At 43.3% G+C, this 21,333-nt stretch overlaps 1 protein-coding gene across 2 annotated transcripts in view; it reads right to left on the bottom strand.

Annotated features, from left to right (window-relative positions):
• Positions 1-298: 298 nt before the first annotated feature.
• The window catches only part of RCSD1 (RCSD domain containing 1), an 82,102-nt gene continuing 61,067 nt past the window's right edge, over positions 299-21,333 (bottom strand). For both annotated transcript variants that reach the window (XM_075197367.1, XM_075197368.1), the window contains exons 2-7: positions 16,952-17,053; positions 14,325-14,408; positions 9,406-9,477; positions 8,197-8,400; positions 7,281-7,805; positions 299-3,352 (exon numbers count right to left, since the gene is read on the bottom strand). In XM_075197367.1, the coding sequence (XP_075053468.1) occupies positions 3,335-3,352; positions 7,281-7,805; positions 8,197-8,400; positions 9,406-9,477; positions 14,325-14,408; positions 16,952-17,053 (1,005 nt within the window). In that variant the 3' untranslated portion in view covers positions 299-3,334. The remainder of the gene's footprint in view (positions 3,353-7,280; positions 7,806-8,196; positions 8,401-9,405; positions 9,478-14,324; positions 14,409-16,951; positions 17,054-21,333) is intronic.

Genomic DNA, 21,333 nt, shown 5'->3' with positions numbered 1-21,333 from the left:
TATAATTTATCCCATATACTACCCTAAGTCACAATTGGACTCCTGTATGTGTCACCCCTCCTGGGGCTTTGGCAGACGCGGCTCACATTCTGCATGCCGCTCGGGGTTAGTGGCCCTTATATCTGATATAGTAACTAGTTCTGATTACCGAGCCATAGTGGATAACAACATCAATAGGCCACGGTGAAATGTATCTGAGATTCAACAGTGAAACTGCTTAAACAAAGTATTTTGGATAACTCGGTCCGACAAGAACAACCAATGAAATTTCATCGGAGTAATTCAAAGATGAGACGAATTCTTATAAACAATATTTATTTCTTTCCTTTTTACTTTACAATCTGGGATAAGATGTACATATATCCATACACACATCCGTTACTATTAACAACTACTGTAGAAATGATATCTAAGAGGCAAAAATGTAAACATAAAACAACACAAACAGCACATAAGATACAAGACGATCGCTACACGCAGTTTCTGGTGTCTTCTTACAGCCAGCGATGGACGGATGATCATGTTTTATACAGTCTGGGCCAAGACTACAGGTAAATAAACAGCTTAGTTTAGGATGGTGGACAGAAGATCACTATACGAATAAAACCTTTCTTTCTCTTACATTATTATGGTTGATTTGTAAGGCGACACATCGGTCTCCAGCGCAAGACAGTTGGGAAAACAAGACATAAAAGGTAGACAAAATAATTGCAGACGTGAAAACAAAGGGAGGGTCCTGCTCATGGGAGAGCTCACATTCTAATAGGAAGAGGGCACAGCTGAAACAAGAGAAACGCGTGTGGCTCAGAGAGGTGTCTGGGACTGCAGCGAGGATGCATTAATGGAGTTGTATAGGTGGGTGCAGGGTAATTGTCAGGGTGTACCAGTATGAGTATAAATGGGATAACGTAAGTTCTTATAAAGAGATTGGTTATCAGAGAGTGTGTATAGATGTGAAGGCTGAGGGAGAGACTGATTGGATGTGGTAGGGATTCCATAAGTGCGGAGCAGCACGGGAGAAGTCTTGTAGGCGGGAGTGAGAGGTGCTACCAGAGGTGAGGCGCGGGTCAAAAGTAGATATAAGGGGGGTGATGGGAGGTATTTCAAGATAAATTTTGAGATGAATGGAGGGGTGGTGTTGAGGACTTTGTATGGGATGGTAAATAAATAATAATCTCTTAGTAAATATGGTCAGACAGTGTGTTGAGGATTTGCCTCAAGTCACTTTTGTGTCTGTATCTGAGCTGTGTTAATATTCAGTCCTGTTGGCGCTGATTGTCGCTCTGCTAGTTATACGGGTACAGGGAACAATTACGGTAGGTGCATTAGATAAAGGTGTGGCTCCCAGAACAGGTTAACAAGGGGCCACAGCTCCCATCAGCCAAGTGTAATCTTACTGCATAAAGGATTTATACATCTAATGATCATTGTACACATCCAGTACCTGTCTGGTCCATATTTTTTCCTACTGATCGACCCCTTTAAGTGTACCTGCTGATTACAATGGATGCCGCCATTTTGGAAGCTGGAGCTATATTTATAAGAAAGCTGTTGATTACTGCGATGAGCACAGATTTCCTATTTTCCGTTTGCTTTTTAACACTAACTGTATTTATGTTGTTTTTCTTTTATCCACGTGTATCTGGCTACAGAGCGTAACAAAGAGACAAAAACGGATATCCTAAAATGGAAACAAAAACTTGCAGAGCTTTTTTTTTAAGTTTTAATCCACTGTTTGCTTTTTTTCTTTTTGTTTTTAATATTCTAGTATATTAAAGACAATTAACTTTGCTTTCAGGGTCCTGGATCAGAAGGATTTGCCTGGGTACGTTTAAAGGAAAAACTAATCGGAATATAGGACGTCATATTTTAAAAACAGAAAACTGTGATATCTATGGACGGCTGCGCAGCCTCTAAATGCCGTCGTTGTTTCCTTGTGGAGAATGGGATCAAGCATTCTATGTTTCAGATTTTCAGTGGTGAAATTCTGACATAATGTCACATCAGAACAAGCAGGGAAACCCGCTGTACAGGAAATGGAGAAACAGGGTGATGAGCAAATAAATCTGCTGAAACATTGCAGACAAGGACATAACTAAAGCCATACAGTCCATGTGATGACTATGGGGCCCTGCAACACAGGGGCCCGGTCCCAGAGGAAAAAATGTCTCTTGACGTACAAACATCATTATGACTTAATAATTAATGTATCCAGGCAGTTATATTATTTGGAAAATAATGAGCAGAAAACAACTGTATATATATTATGTCAGATTACTACCAGTGCAGGATGGAGCAGACATTGTGGTGGATATGACATGGTGCGTTGAAGACCCTGTCGCAATTTTTCTATGAGGCTCAGACATTTCTGGCTAAGCCCCACTTTGCAGAGTTTAATGAGAATAGAATTTAATGCAACATTTAAAAATCATAATTTGATAACAGAGCTTAACTTTCACATAATCCTAACTATATTGTATAATTTGCAATAAATGTATTTTTATCATCATCATGACCATGAACTGCCCCAGTGATGGTCACTATAACTGAAAGGCTGCACTGTCATGAATACAGTATGTTAGATAGAGCTCTGGGTGAGCCACAGTCATTTCACCACTAGAGGGAGACATACATTTACTTGTTCCTTTGATAATATAATGCACAGAATAGTTATAGTGCAACTGATAACAGCCAATCAAATATTGACTTTGATTGTTCTAATGCTTATATTAATAAATGCTAGCATATGATTGGATGCCATGGGACACACGAATTTAAATCAATAAATTCTAGCATATGATTGGATGCCATGGGTCACATGAACTTAAATTAATAAATGCTAGCATATGATTGGATGCCATGAGTGGTAATTGCTCCCTGTCATCCAATGAGCCTGTTCTGATAACGTTCTTTGACATTAGACGGGACTGAATTACAGACATATAGTACAGTGCTTCTACAACAAAGGGCTGTATATATAACATGGACGCAGAAGAGGAATACACAGTATTTACATTGGGGAATGTGTCCATTTATATATAACACACCCCATAGACGTGGTCTGAAAGCATAAATAATAAATGGGCTCTAACACTGTTTACAGATACACAAGAGAGGTACAATATGACGTCACCATGGGGTGATGCGCTATACAGTGTTTACATAACGTCTACAATATTATCCTGTACATGAAGTAGACGGTCAGAGGCGATGTAACTGCAGGAGTTCTCCATCGGGCCGCGCTGCGCTGGGAGCTGGTGCAGCTCGGACCCAGGATCCTCTATGTGCTGCTTGTCCCAGCCGAGACCTGTGATCCTCTGTTGGTCGCGTTAGTTCACTTCTCGGGTTTATCCTAAAGGAAATAAACAATCAGATTACATCTCAGAGCATCGTATATACCCAGGGGGTGAGCCTGGACGTGCCGCCCGTGCCGTGTCCCCTTTCCATCCCTTATTCAAAATACCCTAAACAAAGTACTAATATTGTAATTTATAACCATTACTAGATGCACCAACAACACCACTAATTTAGACGTTAGCATCAAGAAAATTGGCATTTTTTTAAAATGACCTTCATCAATTCCCCCCCCAAAAATTGCTGCCTGAAACTGTTACCTGACTATAGGCGCCCCCTTTATACACCATACATGTGATTGGATCAAGTATAACTAACTTCTGTTATAAATTTATTTAAAGGAAATAGCGCAGGGCGCTTATTTATATAATTGCAAACGCACTTACTTTTGAAATTTGCTTTTTCTGTTTTACCCTTGCTAAAAGGAAATGCCTTATGTATATATCTGATACAATAAGCCTTTGGTGTATTGTGATGTGGGGAAGTGGCTTGTTTTGGGTTTTTGTTGTTCTGTGGAAATGTGTATTCGGCGACTGTCTGAAGAAGGTATTCATGTCAGTTAGACCTTTTGACTTGCTAGTATGTATCCTGCCTCTGAAATAAGATGCAGGATATCACAGCAAGGTTTTTAAAAATTTCATAGATAAGTGTAAATATTGTTGGCTTTGCAATGTATGTAAATCCATGTTTGTGTAAACAGGTTATATCCCGATGCTAAAAATAGCATGTGTTCTTCTAATTTCAACATCTGACCTGATCACTGGTACACTTAACCAGTGTGACAGCAAATAAACATCTTGCCTCAAAGACCTGCTTGGAAACATCTTCAATATTGCTGTATTCCTGTGACCTGCAGATTAGACCCTAAATCTAATCCGTTCACCGGCTGTCTCTGAGGTTTGGACCCAAGCGTTTCCAGTACCACCGCTCTGCCCGCTACCCTGCAGCCCTGGTCAGTGTGATAGGCCAGGGGGGGGGGGGGATCCATTCACAGCAACCCTGATCCATAGTAAGAGGTCCGGAGTTACCAGCCCAGGTACACCAGCAATGAGACACGTTAGCAGCGGCAGAAGAAACCCTGTACTGGATGCCGGTATAGGAGTCCAGTGGTGGCAGCTTGTGTAAGCCCCTCCTACTGTGGCAAGAGGGCGCATTTGGGATAACGAAAGGGAACGGTGGCAAAGTGAGCCCAGCCGGTTCCCAGCAACAACAGACAGGGTGGCATAGGCGGTCCATCCTGTCACAATACAGTTATAGGGGAATCTTAAATGAATCTATGTGTATTGAAGAACACTGTCTGATAATGTATGAGAGGCGTCCGCCCTGGTCAATACTCCTTTCATTGTGTCATTAAGGGGAGAATTCTATCCTGTGCGATCTGCCGTCACCGCAACGTTCAACTGTGTACATTCCTGGGTACCATATCGCAGATATTCCTGCGGTGCAGGGAAACATCCAAGGTGTTGCATCGCCTCAGAGTGCCTGGAGGATGTTTCGGAGGCACTCTGCTGCACCTCAGGTTAAATTGAATTCTCCCCATAGAGTGAGAGATGGCATGACAAATGTGGTAGTGTGTGAGGGCAAACCTGTACCCGTTCCACCCCCCCATGTTATACTGTGTGGGTGGTTATTGCTCTCTCCACATTAACAGTAGTAATAGCGCCCTGCTAGCGTGGAAAGGCAATAGGAAGGAAGCCCTGCGATTTCATCCAATGATACAGCAGAGCTTACCTCCAGAGAATCGACAGGGGGGGTTTCAGCAGATGATTTAATGTCGTGCGGCTGCAGCGATTTAATGCTGACACTGAGCGCCAGGCCGCAGGTCATGTGGGTCACCAGGGGTTGGCTTGAGACTATTCCAACTAAGAACACTCATTTTCACTTCCCAAATCCTAATACTGTAAGAAACGCAGTCATTTGTACCAGCGGAAACATAAATAAATGTTTTTTCAATTAAAAGTTTAATAATAAGAAACATGTTCTCTGTACCTACAGACATCGGATTACCTTCTGTTCTGCTATTCGGGGGGAGTATTTAATAAGTACTTTTTGGCAGACGTCCCATTTAAACACAGTACTCTTATTAAATTCATGCAGTGATTATTAATAAGCACCTCATAGAAAGAGATGAAGGAAAAGCCCTATACAGGGTACGTTTCTGCCTCATTAAAGCCCTACACAGGGTACGTTTCTGCCTCATTAAGGGCAGAACGGTGGCTCAGTGGTTAGCACTTCTGCCTCACATTGGGGACATGAGTTCAATTCCCGACCATGGCCTTATCTGAGTGGAGTTTGTATGTTCTCCCTGTGTTTGCGTGGGTTTCCTCCGGGTGCTCCGGTTTCCTCCCACACTCCAAAAACATACTGGCAGGATAATTGGCTGCTAACAAATTGTCTGCTCTATACCCAGAGACTGAAATATTGTGGACTAGGTGATCTACTACCTGGCAATATTTGGAGTCACCTTTTGAACTCGGCCCCACCACCATAACCAGACTGACATCACTGTCTATATTTCTTCCTAGAGGACTGACACTCTGGCATACGCACCATTCTTGGTACCAACCCAAAGACAGTGATTTTGGAGTATTTTTTTTCCATTTGTTTTTACTGCTTATTGTGCTTATGTTTATGATGTGTTATGGTTTGCTACTGACAAGAAGGTATTACATTTTCTTAATAAGTTACAACCTTTATTTATATAATATCTTACTTATACAAGCAATAAAATTTATATTTTATATTGCATAATTGCATATAGATAGTATCAACATCTCATATATACCACACTTGCCAACTCTCCCTGAATGTCAGGGAGATTCACTGAAATAGGGGTGATCTCCCTCACTCCCTGAAGAGTCTGGCATTCTCCCTGATGCTGAGCCAGTACAAGACGTGGGTGACTTCGCCATCTGTGGCATGATGACACAGTTCAGAAATTGTGTCCTATGTCCATGTATTGATGCCTATGGAGGTGGCCATTTTCATGGAGACCAAGATTTAATCAAAGACTGACAGGTTAGACAACATGACTTCAGTAATGGAGACAGAAATGTAAAAGACACTTCAGTCTCTAGAGATTCATTAGCTGCTTTTCTTTAACGCATAGTTGCCTACTCTCCCGGAATGTCTAGGAGACTCCCGCATTTCTGGGAGACCACCCAGGAGGGCAGGGCAACCTCCCAGTTCTTGCTCCCGCAATAGATAAGTGGTGGGGGGGGGGGGCTTAATGATTCAAATATCGCATCCTCTTAGCCCCGCCCCCTGCCTTAATTGGCCAAAATTGTGACAATCGTTTAGGGGGGCAGGGTCAAAATTATGCAATTTGACAAGCCCCGCCCCAGCATGCCCACCTCTCCCGGGATCTCCCTGAAGACAACAAGGAAAAGTTGACAAGTGTGATATATACTGTACTAATTATCACTACGCCAAGGGGACCATTTCCTGTATTCACTACCATTTATCTAAGGGTTGGAAGTTCCCTTTAAACTTATCTGTCCCCCCGGCACCAATCTTTGTTACAAACCCCATATTAAGGGACCCCCACCCCTCTTCTTCTAATAACATCACATTATGAATTACGTTAGTTGTATTGAATATTACAATGTCAAGAGATCTATAAAAACAGACATATATGTGCAGACTAACACCTGTGTGTAATATGTAATAAGTACATAAGACCTAGAGACCACAGACTCTGGGAGCTTTAATAAATACCGGAATAAGGTGGTGTAGCAACCAATCAGAAGCTAGCTTTTATTTTCTACTTTGCACCAGTTTTCATAAAAGCCCTTTATTTCTGGCTGCAATACACAGTATATGGTCCAGGTACTTTCTTGGGCTGTAATTTCACTGGTCACCACTAGAGGGAGTATTGCACTTAGGTTGTGCGCATGTGCAGTTTGTTAATAAGATTGTCTACTTACTTCCCCATCAGATTTACTGTGCTCACCGCTCCCATCCTTCTTCTCATCCTCCCTTGGCTCTTCTCCGCTCTTTTCTATGCTTATCGTAAGATCTTCCTCTTTTGTGACCTGTGTGTCCGCTTCATTTGTGTCCAGTTTTCCGTCATCTTTGTCGGGTTTCTCCCCCTGGTCACTGTCTGGTTTCCCTGCTTGGTGCTCCAATCTGCCCTCTCTCGGTGTCTCCCCGACATCCTCCTGCTTCTCGGTCTTATCCGGGTCACTCTTTTGGCTCTCGGATGACTTGTCCGCCGAGTCGGATGACTTGTTCGCCGAGTCGGATGACGCCGTGTCTGTTGCTTGCGCTGACTCTGTGTTACATGGATCTTGTTTATCCCTCAACCCCAGAACAGAGTCCCCCTCTGCCTTCTTATCCCCATTTTCTTTAGCCGTTTTGGTCATTAAGTCAACATCAAAGTCCATATCGGTTTGGGATTTTCTAAAGCTTCGGCTTGGAGGTCTTCGCTTTATGGAGCCTCTTGTACGGATCTGGAGGATAGGGAAATAGAGAAGATAATTGGTATATTACACTCTACAGAGATTTGTTATGATCGATTTGGAAATGAAAGCAGGTAACTAGATTCTGAAGGCTGCACTTATCTCCTGCCTTTGTTGCTATCCTTATGTTTCATGTACAACAAACACATTTACCCTATTAAGCATCAATAAAACGTAAAAGACCTCTCTAATACAGCAGAAACATCCTCGTTTTGTGTACTATAAAGTTTTGCTTAAACACACACACAAAAGCATAGTAGAATATGCCTGAGTGATAAAGAAAGGACCAATCAGCATCAGAGGTGCAATAGCAAACAGCCAATCACAAGCGGTCCAACTGGTTTGTAAGTCCAGCCATTGTTACATATTCTACAGCAGTGACCTTGGTGTAGCTTTGGAGATGAGCGCCCTCTGGTGGTTGTTCAAAACTGACAGGCGTTTCCTCTGGTTCACTGCCATGAGATTGGCTACCGGGCGTGTTAGGTGTTGACGGAGGACTGCTAAACGGAGAGGCCATCACTTTCAGTCCGGGGCTCTTCGGGGGCACTCCGGGGAGAAGAGAGGCGGGAGCGAAGGCCAAATTAGCCTGAAAAGTAAAAAAAAAAACGTTTAGTGTTATATTAAGTAACATGGTTTGCTAGTATCATTGCATGCCGCTACCCATTATATGCTCTGGCTGATCCCAACTCAAATCCCTACAGCAGCCAAAATCCATGTCTTGCACTGATGAGACCTAATGAGGTGAAAGCAGCTGTATGTGAATGGGAAACATAGTTCTGATCCTCTGTCCTGTCTCTATTGATTTAAAGGCTGCAGATTTTAAATAGAAAAACCCATCTGCAAAACCAAAAGGCCTAAATCACAGGGAAATTTATTTGACAAATCCTAAGGGTTCTGCCGAATTATAAACTAAATCCTGGATAGACAGCCAGGAACAGAGAAACAGCACAGGATCATCTATCGCCATATAGATTGCTCTACCTTTAAATTTACCGAAATCTGAAGACGAAATTCACCAAAATATTTATTTTGGTTTGCACTGTTTCTACAACCCTATATCGCCATATTGCCTCCATCACCGCCTCTTCTTCTGCTAATGACTAACAAGTGGGCGCTGTTTTGTTAATGGCACAATATCTATATTTTTTTCCATGTGAATCAAAACTCCGCGTTAAAAAAATAAAAGAAAGAAATTATCTTGTCTGAAGACAATAGAAAATGATTATACAACTATTGTCGATGCCCCTCCTATTCAACTGAATGGGAAATTCATATGAGAGGGGTATCAGTGAAGCAGCCCACCTTAGAAGAAGAAAAGAGGTACAGTAATTCGGGGAACCTGCCAGAATGGAAGGTCACCACACCCCAAGGAAATAAAATATCTACTAGTACCTAGGTATGGCTCTTGCACAGTTGGGGAACTACAAGTCCCATCATGTTGGGACATGAAATCTTCCAACAGTTGGAGAGCCACAAGTGTCCTGAGTCTGGTCTGAGTATAAACATATAAAGAAAACTATTCTCTTTCCATTAAATGCAATAGATGAAGTTTCTCTGTTAGAGGAGAACCCTTCTACCTCCTGTCACTCACCTGCAGTTTCTCTATTAGAGGAGAACTCTTCACCTTGATCTTAGGCATCTGGGGCTGAGATGGAGACATCTTCTACAAGGGGAACAGAGGGAATTAATGTGATACTTGTCCCTTGACACTGATCAGAATGTCATTGGATAACATTACTATGTGTCCATCCTTAATCTTCTATTCAATGTATCCCATGCGCGGTGTTATCAGCCAGGGAATGGTCCCACCTTGTAATGTGATTAATTGCATGAGATAAATGGCATAGACTGTACTCCGTGCAGCCTGACACTGTCACATGCAGTCGGTCCCTTGGGCTGCAGTGCTCTCAGATCATACACTTAGTCTCATGCAATTAATTGCAGACAAATGTGTTCCACAATATCGCCCATATAGACCCGACCTTAGACTGGCAAAACAATTACAGACTGCGGAACTGTCACATCAATTATATGTAAAACAGCTTAACAGCTTCCAGACCTCAGCAAAGCTAAATAAAAACCAGCGTCTGCCAACTAGTGGGTGTCTGTACTGATTCCCACAACATTCGACATATTATAACCCCCAGTGTTTTGCAGTATAGAAACACAGGAGGAAGCAGATTCCAGGTGTCTATTTCATGCACTCATTGAAGCCATCTATCCCCATTTCCCAGGAACAGCCTCAGCTTTTAAAGATTTGTCACTTAAAACGTCCCTATTTTTAATCCATTGCACCTTTTTCACCATCTGTTATTACGGTTTAGCATTTATAAGTGCGTTAGAATTATATAACACCACCAATTCCGCAGCGCTGTACAGAGAATATTTGTTCTACACATCAGTCCCTGCCCCATTGGAGCTTACAGTCTATATTCCCTAAGACCCGGGTTAATCTAGTCAGCAGCCAATTAAACTACCGGTATGTTTTTGGACAGTGGAAGGAAACCCAGGGAGAACATACAAAATCCACATGACCCGGGTTGGGAATTGAACAAACAACTCTGGTACTGTCAGGCCGAAGTGCTAACCACTGTGCTACCATGTAGACATGATTGCATTCATTCATTCAGCATAAAAATAATTATGATTATGAGTGATTACAGGGAAAGGCAGAGACTAAGGGATATATTTACTAAACTGCGGATTTGAAAAGTGGAGATGTTGCCTATAGCAACCAATCAGATTCTAGGGCCTGATTCATTAAGGATCGCAAACGCATCTGCTAAATGGGACTTGAGCTACGTAAAACACCACATACGCAGCGCAAACAGAGCAGATACGGCACTCAAACTCAACTCAATCTCAAACTCCAACGCAAATATAAGGGTTTGCGTCACTCAAAGTATGAAACACAGATGCGTATGCGTTTGCGTACCTTGATGAATCAGGCCCCAGAATCTGATTGGTTGCTATAGACAACATCTCCACTTTTTCAAACCCACAGTTTAGTAAATATACCCTCAATGCTTCCTTTACACACAGCTAAAGCCGTCTTTATATTTCTCATTAAGATCACATTCAAGATGTACTCGCAGTCGCTTCAAATGTCGGTCTGTTTTCTAACCCGCAATTGTGTAATAATTATGTTTTTACTGCAGTTATTTATTCTTCAAAGGAACCTTCATGTTGTCAGTTGAGATAAAACACCAACAGTTATATAATAATGTCATTTTCACTATGATGTTTGTGTTTTGCTAAAAGATAAAATGTAAACAGAGCTTAAATTTCAACATGTTGAAAGTATTTTAAGCTGATTTCAATCTGCGGGTCATTCAAAGCATTCTTAGTTTTTCGGAGGGTATTTGACCTCTGAAACGATCGATATTCTAAGCCAATTGAATCTAGATTTTTTATAATTTTTTTGTAATAACCCAGACATTAGGCTGAGCCAGAACCAAATGGCACTTTTTTTATTTGTTATTTACGACAAGCCTTGTTTGTCACTTTCAATTATTTGTTTTTTGTTTCACGGATTTTAGGGGTCCAGGTATGCCCTTATGGGCTCTGCATTCCCTAAAGATCTACTGGATGGGCTGTGTGGCCCTGAGGTTCTGGCCCTCTTGAACCCACCGATGCCCTCCCTCCCGGAGGATGGGCAAGTTGTCGTGCCCTGGGTGCTTCGGCAGATCCCAGAGCTAAAAGGGCCCCCCCAAGCCTTATGGCGAAGGGGGTCTGAAGACCCCTGCCCCCTAAGAGACCTTTAGATCTCGGGGGTCAGAGATTAGGGCCTTTCCTCTTTAGAGGAGGGCTAGTGCCGCACCCTCTTGTGTACTTTTTTGGATTTGCACCTTTGGGCACAAAATCAGGGCTTGTACTAAAAAAAAATATGTTTTACTCTGTTAAAGTGAATTTATAAAGTTGTCCTTCTCTAAGGGCCGCGATCCCCAGGAAGCTGTGACACACGGACAGTGATTTTCGGAGGGAAACCCACGGTGACCACTGAATCTGCGGATTGCGGTGAGTGGTGAAGTTGTTCCTTATACAGCAATTTCCTGGTCATATACAAGGTGTGGACAAAACGTGGAAACACCAATATAAAGTTCTTTAATAGGATGTTGAGCCAACGATCTTCTACTGTCTGGGATTGGACATGAGGGATGCGGCACCATCATCCGCAGGGAAATCTCTCAGCTGACGCCCAGTTGATGGGGGTGGAAAACGCCGTCTCTGCATAAATATTCGGCTGTGTTCATATCTGGTGACTGAGAAGACCAGGACATCCGTGTCTTGCTCACCAAACCATTTTGGGATCACAGGTGATATGATGAAGAGGGGTCATGTCCTGCTCTCTGGGGCCTACTTTGAACCGGTTTTGCTGACATTGGCTGCTGTCGGTTACCCTGAAGTCACCTGTTCTGTGCACCAGTATCACAATCCTGAAGTATTCACTTCCATCTACTGTTGTCCTTTTCTGATGAGTTCCAGGCTGACATCACCTTAGACTCCGTTGCTCGTGAAACATTAACAAACTGAGCTGTATCGATAGCTTAAGCTCCTGCCAAATGCTCCCCAACAATCACCCCTCTGGCCAAGACACAGAGGTCTCCTCTTGCAGCCATAATTATAGGTAACAGGGGCAGTTCTGCATTTCTATAATTGCCCCTGAACATGCTGGGATGTTATGCCCTTAATGAACACATGAAAGCCCTCGCTTTCAATATGCTTGGTATCCCTCGGGTGTTTCCGTTACTTTGTCCACTGCCATCCAAATCTTTCTTGTTTTGAGAGGTTTCAATGGTAGATCATTTAGAACTGTAGTAATATTTTATGGCTAAGAAGTGAACGCAGCATCGTTCCTATGATAATAATTCACAGAGGTTGCACTGGGATAATACTGTCTGTCCCGGTCTCCTGCTCAACATCTGCTGGTACAGACAGGGGGTACTCGGAGGGGAACCCATAACTGCCTGTGCAAGCACCACCCTAAGTTAATGTTTCCCAGAATGCAACAGAGGTCTGCCAAGGCCAACAACGTTGATTCCTAATTAATAGGCTTCATTGTGGCAGCTTCCAGGTTGAGTGGTTCTTGCAGGACGGAGCCTTGAGCCATCCGGGTCCTTTATAAATGGAGTGAAGACTCTACCAGGGAATTTCACTGTACAGATTTATTGCAGAGAAAGAGACCGATCCAGAATGTAACACTGGCTACATTACAAGACTGCATAGAGATCGGGGTGAGCTTTCTAACCGCAGAGAAGACAATGTACTGCTTAGACTATTATCTTCCTCTTTCTACCAGCTGACTCTGCCGTCTGAGTTGTACAAAGGGGAAATAACAGAGGAGTATGAAGATGATTGAGTAATACAAGAATTAAACCGTCCTTCTGTCCCACTACAGAAAATAATGATACTGTGTACAGACCGCATTCGTTTAACCCCCAGTTGGAATCTTAATGTAGAATTAAACCAGAAAAAATAGTTATGTTACAGAGGAGGGTACACTGTCTATCCTTGTCTTCTAAGAATATTAATTAGAAGTTGCTCACTGCATGCTGCTGTGTGCTGGCATATTTCAGTCAATGTCTGGCCACAGTCCTTAATCAGTAAGGGACCTCTAACCACAGTGTGTTTCCAAGTAAAATCTTGCATGTGCATTTGAGTGGCCAGTATTTAGCTGGAATCGCTCAGATCCTCATTCGTTTGCATTCCAGACAGACTCGCCCTTACGCCCTCTTACATCGGCCTCGGACCTGCGCCTCTCCTCCTCTCTGATAACCACCTCTCACTATAGCCAATCAATCCACAAGGAACCAGTGTGAATATAAATTGGGCCTCTACAACGTGAGTCAGTCAGGGCCTCAGTGATGTCGCTGGTAGAGTGTGACCCTCTAAGAGGCCGACTAGTAAACATTAAGACATTACATGGATGATCTCAAACCCCTTTAGCCCCTTCACATCCATTGCTTGTTGACACTGATGACTTGTTACAGTGATTCATGTAGTTCAGCACATGGTGTATAGTGTAAGATGTCATATCTTGTGCCATATATTATGTATTTACTATGAAATATGTCTGATTATGTTTCACAATGTATATATATTGCGACGCAGTACCCTTAAATGTAATGTCTTACGTCTGCGTTATTCTATCTTTATGCAAAATAAAGTTACATTTGTTCAAGAGGACACTGAGAGTCTGCTTACTGGTCCAGACCACAAAATGGCTGCCTCCAGTGTGTGTACATGACAGGCGCACTGTAAGTCAGTATAAAACACCCACTTATCACTTGCAAATTATTTGATACCTCAGAAATGTAGCTTTAAAATCAGAGCTCTCATGTTTTTGAGACTGTCATGTTCCCTAGAAGAGCAGGACTGCAGCGAGGAGCCCAGCCCTTATTACTAAGGTCATAGGTCAGAGGACTGCCAGTATGGAGACAATGGCTGCAATAACTCCTCCACTGGCCCTCCCGTATGGGTGGTAGTAGCCCTGCAATGAGAGACACTTACCTCGTCCCCATTATTGGTAACAGTGGGTTTAGCCAGAGGCAGGGAGCAGGGCGGTTTCCTTCGAGTGGGTTTGACTGGCGGAACCTAAGAGGCAAAGAGGAGAAACAACATTAACTATATCCAGCATGTAGTCGCAGGGATAGTACGAGGCTAGGAGATGACTATGGGAAGGATGGACATAACTGGGACCTAATTCACTCAAAATGGAAATACAGACAAAACCAAAGTCATAGTGTTGCATTGTCGGACCCGGGAGAGCAGGGGCAAACGCAGGATTTGTAGAAGAGAGTTTCCACACCATGCCGCCAGTGGGCGTGGCCAGCATGCATGGGGGCGTGGCTATACTTTTAGACAGTGCTTGGCTGCTCTCCAACTCTTCCTATCCCTATAATATACATGGGCAATGCTGCATAGACTACTGTTAGGTGCACACAGCTCTCCCTTTTCAAGCAGAGCCGTGTGAAGCGGGATCAGGATCCAGCCACCTCAATTATACAGTGCCCCAGGCTTGGAGGGGGGTTTCCAGGCACTAGAACCCCCCCCCCCCCTCGGTCTATGGAGAGGTACTGCAGAATTAGGATAGGGTTATCAATATCTCCACAGTAAGGATAGACCCGGCGCTGGAACGAGCAGTAGATAAAATCCCTGTGATGAAGAGTATAAAGGAATGCGGTGCGTAAATTGAAAGAGCTGGGTCTATGGACGTGAAACGTCTGCCAGTAGTCCAGGGTCCGATGTGGCAGTTTACTCAGCGCAGTTTTATGCTGCTGTAATAAGGCTTTTATCTATGGAACCAGAGAATGACACAACGAGCATTAATTTTAGTCTACATCACAACTGAAATCTAGTTTACAGTTCTCAGTTCCTTTGTCCTTTAGAGGAGTACGGTGATTTCCTATTCATTACGGTGACACGGACGAGTCTCTAGTAATTGTCGGGGAAATTGTTTAATCTTCTGGCAGCGATCATTAAGGAGATCTCACACATTATCAGTAGGATCATTAACCCATAGATACAGTGGATGCGTTCTGTGCATCACACAAGTGTATTTGCTGACATCGTACCAGGTCTAGGCTGCAGAATAAGGGTGGATACAAGTGTCCCGGGGGGATTCCAGGAGTCCCCGGCTGACGTGGGATAGGTGCGATTATATGGATAACTCTGCTCAAGAACAAGATTTAGCTTTGTGGAATCAGTTCTATACACTAACCGGCAGTGTTTCATCATCATCATCATCATCATCATCATCATCATCATTTATTTATATAGCGCCTACATATTCCGTAGCGCTTTACAATTGAGGACAAACACAGTAAACTAATAAACAAAGGCCCTGCTCGCAAGCTTACAATCTATGGGACAATGGGAGTTTGATACATTAGGTTAAGTCTACATTTTGCATTTCAGTCCAGCCAGACTGCAAAGGTAAAAGTGACTCATAAGCTAAATGATCCCGTTACACAACAATGTTGGTCAGGGGGTAGTTGTCTTTTGTGAAATTGTGTAACGGGTGGTAATAGGGTAATGTAGTGAGGTTAAGAGGGTGGTAGAGGAATATTATAAGCGTGTCTGAAGAGGTGGGTTTTCAAAGAACGCTTGAAAGTTTGTAGACCAGAGGAAAGTCTTATTGTGCGAGGGAGAGAATTCCATAGAGTGTGTGCCCCCTGAAAAAAAGTCCTGTAACCGGGAATGGGAGATGCAATGAGGGTGGATGAGAGACGCAGATCTTGTGCAGAACGGAGTTGCTGAGTTGGGAGATATATTGAGACAAGAGAGGAGATGTATGTTGGTGCAGCTTTGTTGATGGCCTTGTAGGTTAGTAAATGTATTTTATATTGGATTCGGTAGAAAACAGGCAACCAGTGTAGAGACATACAGAGTGATTCAACAGAGGAATAAAGATTTGCAAGGAAAAACAGTCTTGCCGCAGCGTGCAAAATAGATTGTAGGGGTTTGAGTCTGTTTTGGGGAAGACCAGTAAGGAGGGAATTGCAATAGTCAATGCGGGAGATGATAAGTGCATGAATTAAGGTTTTTGCAGTGTCTTGCGTGAAATATGTGCGAATTCTGGAAATGTTCTTTAGATGTATGTAACATGATTTAGATATAGAGTCAATGTGGGGAACAAAGGAGAGGTGTGAGTCAAGGATTACACCTAGGCAGCGAGCTTGTGGGGTGGGATTTATGGTCATGTTATCAACAGAGATAGAAATGTCAGGTATGCTCTTGTTGATTGAAAGTACATGAAGGGTACTCTGCATTTGTATGATGCTCCTGACACCAGCTCGGAGGTACCAGACTGCAAAATGTTCCATAAAATGTTTAACTAGTTTGTTTCATACAGACGCAAGCGTGCAGCAAGTGTGCGGCAAGCGTCCAGCAAGCGTGCAGCAAGCGTAACGATGTATACACAGGTCAAGCAACGTAGATGAATGTGGAACACTTGAATAAAGGTGGCCACTGTGCCCCCCTTAACAACAGACAATATACAAAACCCGAAAAAAGGTTGAAATGTGCAGAATATTTGGAGAAAGTGAATGTAGAAGACGGCATATTGTGGTTGTCGGCCATGTTTAATGGTGATGTCTTTAATTGTGCAAAATACACAAACGATTCACCGCAATTACCTCCTTCCTGGGACTATTCGCCTTGTCGCCAAATATGCCGGCAAGTTTAGCAACGGACGGTGGCGCTGTCTCCTCCGCTGTGCTGCTCTCCACCGACTTCTCCTGGAAAGAAGAATACAAGGAATGTGGGTAGATGTAGCGGTGGAATAAATATCTGTCTATCACGTTATAAGACATTAATGGGTCTATTTATTATAGGGAGGAAATAGTAATAGTCATTTTCATCATCATCATCATCATTTATTTATATAGCACCACTAATTTTGCAGCGCTGTACAGAGAACTCACTCACATCAGCCCCTGCCCCAAAATGTTATTTATATAGTGCTCTTATATATATATATATATTTATATAGTGCTTTTTTCTCATAATACTCAAAGCGCTTTACACTTGCAATACATGGTACAAAATAGACATAGAAGTAAGGATGATGTAGAGCATTAGCAGACATATTGGGTGCAATCAAGTGATAGGTAAAGAACATAAGGAACAAAATTACATAGGAATCGGACAAGACAAAGAGACAGAGGGGAGAGGGCTGGGCAGCCATCTTGGGTGCACTCAATTATGCATAAATGATGACAAGTTACTTAAAAAATGGACGAGAGAGAACTAGAGTTTACAGAGGGGCCCTATTTCCCGTAAAACAGATGTTTTTACTGGAGATAGGGCTTCAGCCTATACATCAAAGTGCCTCTGACAGCAGCCCCCACCAATCGGTGAAAGCTTCCATATATAAAGAATGGTAAAGATACCTAACAAGGATCTCTGCAATCCTTCTTCTGCAGAACAAAATCAGCGGAAAAAAATGCTTCATTATTTAAATCAAGGTTTTTTTTTAATTGTTAATTATTTTAATTTTTAAAAAATATATTTGTATCTATTTATTACATTTTTATTTTACAATTAATAGAGCTCAGAGCCCAGGGCTATTGTTCCACTGTACATGCATAAAATGGTGAAATATAAGGGATGCTTTGTGAGACATCATCATCATCACCATTTATTTATATAGCGCCACTGATTCCGCAGCGCTGTACAGAGAACTCATTCACATCAGTCCCTGCCCATTGGGGCTTACAGTCTAAATTCCCTAACACACACACACACACACATACACAGACACACAGACACTAGGGTCAATTTGATAGCAGCCAATTAACCTACCAGTATGTTTTTGGAGTGTGGGAGGAAACCAGAGCACCCGGAGGAAACCCACGCAAACCCGGGGAGAACATACGAACTCCACACAGATAAGGCCATGGTCAGGAATTGAACTCATGACCCTAGTGCTGTAAGGCAGAAGTGCTAACCACTGAGCCACTGTGCTGCCCACCGACATCCCTGTACACAGCTGTAAAGTCACACATTAGACACCTACATACAGGTTTCTGGTAAACTCCAAAATGTGTTTTTTGTTTGTTTACCAGTTTTTTCATTTGGTTTCCATTCCACACGACTGTTAACCCCTTCACCGTCCTGTTTCCTCTGTCTGGGCGATAAGAGGCCTGGCGTAGGGTTTTCTGCTATTTCCTCCTGCAGGAGATTTCATTCTGCCTTTATCCCAACAAACAAACAGAACTTATCTCCTCGCTGTTTCTTTTTAATGGGAAAAAGGAGCAGCGACTCGTGGGAAACTCTCCCAGCGCTTGATGTTGGTGACAGCGACTTTCTGGTTCCCATTCTAAGGCAGCGATTGTCAACGAGTAACAGATTTCCAGACATCGGACGCGTCTTACAGACATCTCAGGACCCACACGTCGCTGTAAAGCAATTGACTCCTTAATTTTTATTTGGCCCAATACATCAAAGGATTACCGTCACACTTCTAACGCGGCGGTTACGTTGCTTTGCAGTAATTGTACAGCCGAAATAGTGGTTGTGTTATAGCCATCTCGGAGGGGCGATAACAGATCAAAACCCTTAAAAAAGGTTTTATTCTCAGAGTAAAGCATTTTTTTTAAAATCGATAGTTAATGAATCTATTATTATACCGTTTGTTTTTTTAAGGAGGAACCGCAGCCCAAATCTGGCCTTTCAGGTACAGGTAGACGTACCAGTACAAAGGCTGGCCCAGTGAAGGGGTGAGTTAACCATACTTGCCAACTCTCCCAGAATGTCCAGGAGACCTACCCGAATTTTGTGAGTCTCCCGGACATTCCAAGAGAGTTGGCAAGTATGATTAACTCACCCCTTCACTGGGCCAGCCTTTGTACTGGTACGCCTACCAGGAGAGCAGGCAAGTATCCCGCATACGGCAACTTGCTCGTCAAAATGACGCGATTTGCGGTGAATCGCGTCATTTTGGCCGCGCCCCCGTGACAAAATGCCATTTTGTCGTGGGGGCGATTGACCACGCCACGCCCCTCCCGCGCTCCAACCACGACCCCCTCCCGAGATCTCCCGGGATTTAACTTTTAAAAGGTTGGCAAATATGGAGTTAACGCTTATCACTCTGTGCCAGTATCATCGGGGGTGTGTGTGTTTTTTTTGTTAAATTGCAGAGATAAAATATCATACTTATCACTAGGATCGAGGCCTCTTAGTGCCTTGTGAATCAGCATACCTCACAACTGTCCTGATTTTGGCGAGACTGTCGCCATTGGCGGGGCTTACATGCAAGTAGGCGGAGCTTTGTCCAAAGTGGGTGTTTCGGACAGGTTGGGTGTTGGGTGGTTTTACGCGGGGTTATTTTGTCCAAATTTCACAAGACTGAGGTCGAAATTCACCTCTGCGTGTCCCACCCTCCATTGCCCAATGACATGGAGGATGTACAACAATATGGCCAAATAAGTACAGAAATGGCAAAATTATATAAATACAAACAAAACATTTACATAATTACAACTCTCAAAATTAGATGTAGACAGGGAAACACTGGAGGAAACAGAGGATGAGAGAGGCGTTTAGGTGCTAAGTGCGACCGCGAGGGAGAGTAGAGGTGAAGTTAGAGGCTGCAAGCATTATGTAAACTGAGTGGCCGTGCACTACCTATATATGGCAATAGACAGTGTGCAACCAACTGAACAGAGGAATGGAGGTGATCTGCTGGTGCCCCAGTGCAGCCGCTCAGTCTTACAGTGCCTTGAGCTGGTATCGTGTATTACAGAACTGGCAGAGCCACAGAAAAAATAGCTGCATATTGCAGCCCTGGGTGGTTGTGCAGCTTTAAAACCAACTTGCCAACGTGTCCGGTATGTAAAACTTATTGTACTGTAAGTAAAAGATTCACCATAACCCATCAGAGAAGGAAAGGCATGGAGCATAGTACACTATAGTGTTGTATGGCTGGGGTCCTGCTCCCAGTTCTCCTCTGAGCTCTTGAGTAAAAATCCATCCTGGAGGATCGCTATCAAACGCTCCGGTCATATGTGCGGCTCTTCCGGGAAACAACGCATGCCAATTGGTCCAGGATTTCCCAGCACCGTCTCATTGGTTGGGGGGCGGGCAAAAGTTGTAAGTGACTTGTGCAGTGCCATCGTGCTCTCATATTGGTGCCAGAGGGACATTTCTAACTGCCTCTATATTGGGCAGGAATGTGGGCAGTCACAGGGCTCGGGCTGCACCCACTCTGTGTAATTCCCCCCCTCGAACAGTAAGACTTTCCTTTTGTCTTCAAACCTTCAAGCGTTCTCTGAAAACCCACCTCTTCAGGCAAGCTTATAATATTCCTCAACCACCCTCTTAACCTCACTAGGTTACCCTATTATCACCCTCTACACATATCACACAAGACAACAACTCTTTGACTAACATTGCTGTGTGACTGATCACACAGCCCACTAAGAACTTTTTACCTTTGCATTCTAGCTGGAACAATATATAGAACTTACCCTCATGTATCAAACTCCCATTGTCCCATAGATTGTGAGCAGGGCCCTCTTACCTCTCTGTCTGTATTACTCAGTATTGTATTATTACTGTGTTTGCTCCCAATTGTACAGCGATACGGAGTATGCAGGTGCTATATAAATAAATGTTAATAATAATTATTATTATTACTGTGTGCTGAATGGGGGGATTGTCTGGCTTCCTGGGATTGTGACATCACAAATATAATAGCTGGAGGAGTTTGTAGGGAACAGCTGAGACAAATCTCCTCCACTCATGACATCATTTCAAGTGCCAGATAGACGCTAGTAATGAAACACTGTGAATCTTCGCCAGCATTAGGAAATGTATAATCCTGGGCTGAACACTAACCAGAGCCTGCTGCTATCTTTCTCCCAAGCCGTATGACACAACACCTCCTATGAGATGTTCCTGAACCGACCAGCAGGCTGCGCCGACCGGAGGCTGCCAAAGGCATCAGCGTGCGTCAGATAAAGGTATTATCTCTGGGTTATGGAACACTCAGATGTCTGATCATCTGACAAATGCC

Source organism: Mixophyes fleayi, chromosome 2 (genome assembly GCF_038048845.1).
Source record: "Mixophyes fleayi isolate aMixFle1 chromosome 2, aMixFle1.hap1, whole genome shotgun sequence".
In the NCBI taxonomy this organism is placed as follows: domain Eukaryota; kingdom Metazoa; phylum Chordata; class Amphibia; order Anura; family Limnodynastidae; genus Mixophyes; species Mixophyes fleayi.
Note: the sequence above shows the minus strand (reverse complement) of the source record. Positions and strands in the feature narration are given on the sequence as shown.